Here is a 5,919-nt window from a genome sequence, read left to right as displayed (position 1 = left end):
AGTAACACTAATCTTGAGAAATCATATTTTTTCGTCTTCTTCAGATCTTCTTAAACACATTACACGGGGGAATCAAGAAAAGAGCTTTTCCATCTTCGATTGTTCCTTGTGCGCACGCATCTGAACATCATTTGCATTTGCTTCCAATGCATGTACTACATCACATACGATTTCATCCACATCTTGAGATATGAAGATGACCTTTATCTACGCAACCTATATTTCGTAGTTCTCACCTTTGAAAATCAGAAGATTCGCAGGGAAATTGTGCGTTGATGTTGTGTTTCCGATTGCCATTACAAATTCACTGAATTGCAATCAGGCTCGTTTATACCAATTTGTTGGAACAATTATGATTATAAGAGAGAGAGAGAGAGAGAGAGAGAGAGAGAGAGAGAGAGAGAGAGAGAGAGAGAGAGAGAGAGAGAGAGAGAGAGAGAGAGAGAGAGAGAGAGAGAGAGAGAGAGAGAGAGAGAGAGAGAGAGAGAGAGAGAGAGTTGTATTGAGAAAATAGGAAATTGTATCATAAGTTGCTTATTTGATTTACATCATAACATGCATATTTATAGGCAACCAACACACTTGACTTATTATATGATGTATTCGACTCTGTCGCTTATGTGCTAACATACTTCGACACAATAATTATATGTTGTATTTGAAACGTTACTCAGCTAAGATCGACTATGTAGTCTATATCTAATTCAAGTAGGTCGAACACAACATTGTCAAACACGTACTTAAACAATGAATTACTAACTTCTAACATTAACTAGTTTTAACATTCCTAAGAAGCATAAACGGAACTGTCGAGACTCGCTGAACTAAATATATGTGACTATATAGCGGAAATAAAATGTATAATATATATTATTAATGTTCAACATTATGCACAAGAAATTTTCATGTTTATACAACTTTATGCAAATAAAATGAATGAATTGCCCAATGAAACAATTTAAAGAATAAAATCAAGCTAAGATAATAGCTCAAATGAATGAATAAAGCATTGGTTGGTTACTTCAAATGGTGCTCATCAAAAGTTGCTCTAGATACTCAGACCCCATATCTTCCAACACCAAAACATTTTCAGCAATATTCATATTCAACCCTCCATTCTTTGAAACCTTCTTACCCTTTTTACTACAAGTCTTAGTAGATCTTGTTCTCAAGACATGCATCTTTTTTAACTCCAACAAAGGCGAACAACCCCGGTTTAACAATGTCTTAAAGTTCATGTTTTGAAGAGACTCCTTCACAACATGTTCTGAGAAGTTAAGGATTGCCCTATATCCTCTTGTTAAGAAAGCTGCTTGATCATAAGCCAAAGCAGCTGCTTCAGGTGTATCGAATGTTCCGATCCATACTCGAACACCGTTTCGTGTTGTATCTCTTATCTCTGCTGCATATTTCCCCCATGGACGTGTCCTTACTCCTCTATAAAGCCTCTTCTCTCGTTTACATGATGGTGGTTGTTGAGTTAGGGTTTTTGAGGGAAGTGATGGTTGTTGTTGAGTTAGGGTTTGTGGTGGTGGTGGTGAATTTTCTTCTCTAATATTGGATTTGAATTCTTGTAAATCCATATGATCACCACTAGAGGATGAAGAATTGGAATCAAAATTATCGAACATAAACAAATCTTCCCATGAAATATCAAATAAATTTGTGGAACCGTAAAACTCCATAATATACAACTGTGGTTGTGTTTGGTTTATGTTTGTGTTTCTGTTAATTTTCAGTTTTTGCATGAAGATATGAATGATTTGCACTTGTATATATATATAGAAGGGAAACACATAGGTAAGAGATGAATAACCAACTATGGTTTATTAAATAAAACCGTTCAATTTGGAATGGAATAAACTAGAGAAAAAGTTTGGTGGCTTTGAGTTTTTAACTACAAGTCGCACTATTTTATATATATTTTTTATTTTGACTCAATATTGTTTCTATCTTATGATTATGAATACAAACACATGTAAAGACTATACGAGGTTAGAATAAATGATTGGACCTGTTCCTTTTGGTAGGATAAAAAAAAGTATGCGCACGTGAGTCAAATCACGCATTTTCAAAAACTATAAGTAATCGTTCAATCATGAGCTTATATCGATTAGTAATTACTAATTACTTCTTCGGTATCAAATAAAAAAAATTCAATCGATTTTGTATATACTCTTAATGTAGTAATAAATTATGTTTATTTCAGAAGTTAATTGTTATACACTACCAATAAAAAAAATTTATTCAGTACATCAAATTATATAGATACTTTAAATATTACTCCCTCTGTCCCACAAAGTGACCCAGTACACCATTTCACACATATTAAGAAAAGTGTAAAAAAGTAAGAGAGAAAATATTGTTTTTACTATAATACTCTTATCATGTATTGAGAATGGTGAACTTTTAATTAATTAGAGGGTAAAATTGGAAAAAGTGTATTGGAAATTGAAATGGGTCACTCATTTTGGGATATCATATTATTCCAAATGGGTCACTCATTGTGAGACGGAGGGAGTAATGTTTAGGGCTGATCACATACAGGTGGGCAAGGCTGACCCAACATAATGTGAGGTTTAAGGCGACTATTAAAATGAGATTTTTTTTCCATCCACTATAATTAAATATTTGATTTTTAGAAGAAGTTCTATGATTTACGACTAAATTTTTTATATCTACTATGAAACTAATGTTATTTTTTATAGTTAAATATTTAAAAAATTTATCAAGGTTGAGTTATCTTTCAAAATACAAAATTGAATATGAAATTCTCTTTATACAATGAGTCATGTTAACCTGAGAGGGTTGATCCAGTGGAAGGGAGCTCGGGTCCCAAGGGTTTGCTCCCTTTGGGGCCTCGAGTTCGATGGTGCCTAGGACCAAAAAATCTCAAACCCTCAAGGGCTACGCGGGGTGAAAACTCTCTATGTAGATTAGTCGATCTGACTGGTTGGATACCACATATATTAAAAAAAACGGTGAGTCATGTTGTTCACCCTCACATATTATATTGATTTAACAAAAATCTTTGTATCTTTTAAAGCTTTTATATAAAAAATAAAAATAAAAGAGTAACACAAGTAAAAATAAATTTTTACAAAATTAAAAATAAAAATTAAACAATGTTTCAAAAAAAATATTAGATTTAATAAAAAGGATAGAAAACTTTTCTCTTTTGTAGTCCACTACTAGATTTGAACACACAACCTTCTAAATAAAACATCATTTCCTTACCAACTAAGCTAAGCAAACATTTATACACAATTTTTCGTTTTCGAACAAATATACTGAATTTTAATTTTTTTCAAGCCTAAAATACCTTTATGAAAAAAATGTTTTTTTTTAGGCCCAAGGCGAGGGCCTAGCCCGCCTTACTCTTGGGTCGGCCCTGCCCGTGGACATTAAAGCCCAATCAAGAGGAGGTCCAGTCCAAGAACAAATGCACCAAAACTTTGTTGAGTCAAAGCATTGACCATCCTTAGATGAAATCAAGCAGTCCTTTGCATGCGCCAGATCACACATGAACGAATCTAACTCCCCATACTAAATAAACTCTAACACGCGTCATTTCATGTATTCTCTCATTCATTCACTTAAATAACTTTCTCACTCATTCAATGAATTGGATGCTAGAGTGATAACATTACTGATCCACCTCCGCTCCGCCCTACTAGAAGTCCACTCCATCGCAATAGAACCCAAGCCCATTTGATCTCCCCATACTTCTGGTTCTAGAACAGAATAATGGCGTTGCTTGTGGAATTCAAATTTTGACTCTCACAAATTTTCACTATCAGCTTCTCTGATCCCAAAGTTACAAATCATCGTCACGATCCTTTTCTAATGAGAGCAATAGTGTTTGATCCCCCTTTTGAAGTCACCATAGATTTTTCGACTTCAAGATCACTCCTTTACCTTGACATTTCTCTGATCATTAGTGGATTGTTTAGCAAAGAATAGGAGAAAAAATAATCCACTATGTAGCTCTTTAAGATCACTTATAGTAACTAAGAAGCGGGAAAATTTCCACTATCAGCTTCTCTGATCCCAAAGTCACAAATCATCATCACGATCCTTTTCTAAAGAGGGCAATAGTGTTTGATCCCCCTTTTGAAGTCACCATAGATTTTTCGACTTCAAGATCACTTCTTTACCTTGACATTTCTCCGATAAATAGTGGATTGTTTAGCAAAGAAGAGGAGAACAAAAACATCCACTATGTAGCTCTTCAAGATCACTGATAGTAACTAAGAAGCGGGAAAATGACAGACTTATGTTAGGGTTTCGAGGCCGCAATAAAATGGATGCAGTTCCCAATGTGGAGCTTCCACTAGTCGTAACCGCTACCATAACAAATCATTTACTATCACAAATCCTTATAGACGATGGAAATTCTAGTGACATTATGTACATTAGAATATTTAGGAGATTGGGATTACTCAAATGATACCTAACTCCATATGAAGGCGGGAATCTTTTAGCATTCAATGACTCTTCTACTCACCCATCTAGGGTCGTAGAATTGCTATTTTCCATTAGAGATGGAAAATAAAATAGGAGCATGGATACATTTTTCTTGGAAATCCCCTACAAAAGGGTGTACAACATTGTCTTAGGTTGCCTATTCTTCGTGGCGTTAGATGTAGTGGCTTTTATAGTCCATCTAAATATGACCTACCATGATGATTTAGGAAAACTGGTTGTCATTTCAATCGATCTACGCGGGGCTCCCATGATACATGAAACCATACTCAAAAACCCTTTGCGATTGTCGTCTCACCTGAGATGAAAAATAAGTATAGTTGAGGGACGATTGTCAATGTCGTCGACCTCGACGTACGTAAAGATGAAATTATACAAGATTATAAGCTCTCTTCTTCGCCGGAACTCAAAGCAAAAACCCTAAGGCTGATTTCAGGCGACAACTTTGAAGTTATACAACTAAATGATAATGAGAAGAGATTGGTCCTAATAGGAGCCAATTTTATGTTCGTGTTCAACATAGCGCTCGTTGAATACCATAAAGCTAATGTTGAACTCTTAATGGTTTCTCTCGATGAGATTCCTAGTATATATCCCAACGTGGCTTGTCACTAATTAAACATGTTAGGTGTGAATATGGCTATAGAAAACAGTCTAGAGGGGGTTGAAGAGAATTAAACATAAAAGTCAAACATTTCTTCAAATCAGAACAAGCAGAAGCTTTCCAAAGTTTGCGCGGAAATTTGTATAGAAAAAATATGAAATTTTACTCAAAAGACAATTATTAGGTAGAAACCCAAATAAGCTTACAAATATCATAATGATTAGATGAGGAAATACAATGTATGCAATTGAATCAATTGAATAAGTCATAAGATGTGGTTACACAATTTATCAATAAATCAAATTCTAAAAGCACGATGTTTCTCATATTTTAATCACTACTAAATCCCTCGATGGTTTTCCAATTCCAACCAAACCTAAGCTTTTCAAATTAAATCGTTATTGCCAAAATATAAACCTAAGCATGCATGTTCTACAAAATGAAAATTAAAGAGAAAGAGAGAGAGAGAGAGAGAGAGAGAGAGAGAGAGAGAGATGACACAGTGATTTAAAGTGCTTTGAATCTTTCATCCTCGCGTGAGTCTACGTGCATTATTGAAAGTACCTGCATAATTCCATTAGTTTTGACAAATATACAAAGAGTTCATACAATCACTTATCGGAAATAATGTTGTAGACAATAAAACCTTGATTCTGGATCTTGACATGTATATATGGCCAACTTCCAAACCCTTCTACACAATCTTCACTTGATTAGCACTTCCAATCTTCCAATATAACCAATTCTGTTCTAAGCCTTCGTGTGTGACAATGAACCCCTTGATCCTACCAATTCCTTGAGCGGTGAAATTATCCTAAGATGTAAAAAGA

The 5,919-nt window shown here is 34.6% G+C and overlaps 1 protein-coding gene across 1 annotated transcript; it reads right to left on the bottom strand.

The window, feature by feature from the left end:
- Positions 1 to 1,022: 1,022 nt before the first annotated feature.
- On the bottom strand, positions 1,023 to 1,685 carry LOC131641978 (ethylene-response factor C3-like). The gene has a single exon (XM_058912265.1). It carries the CDS (start codon positions 1,683 to 1,685, stop codon positions 1,023 to 1,025), a length of 663 nt encoding a protein of 220 aa, XP_058768248.1.
- Between the last annotated feature and the right edge of the window lie 4,234 nt (positions 1,686 to 5,919).

The sequence above is a fragment of the Vicia villosa genome, unplaced genomic scaffold, assembly GCF_029867415.1.
Source record: "Vicia villosa cultivar HV-30 ecotype Madison, WI unplaced genomic scaffold, Vvil1.0 ctg.004343F_1_1, whole genome shotgun sequence".
NCBI classification, from domain to species: Eukaryota; Viridiplantae; Streptophyta; class Magnoliopsida; order Fabales; family Fabaceae; genus Vicia; species Vicia villosa.
The sequence above is the reverse complement of the archived record's forward strand: the minus strand, read 5'-3'. Positions and strand labels throughout refer to the sequence as shown.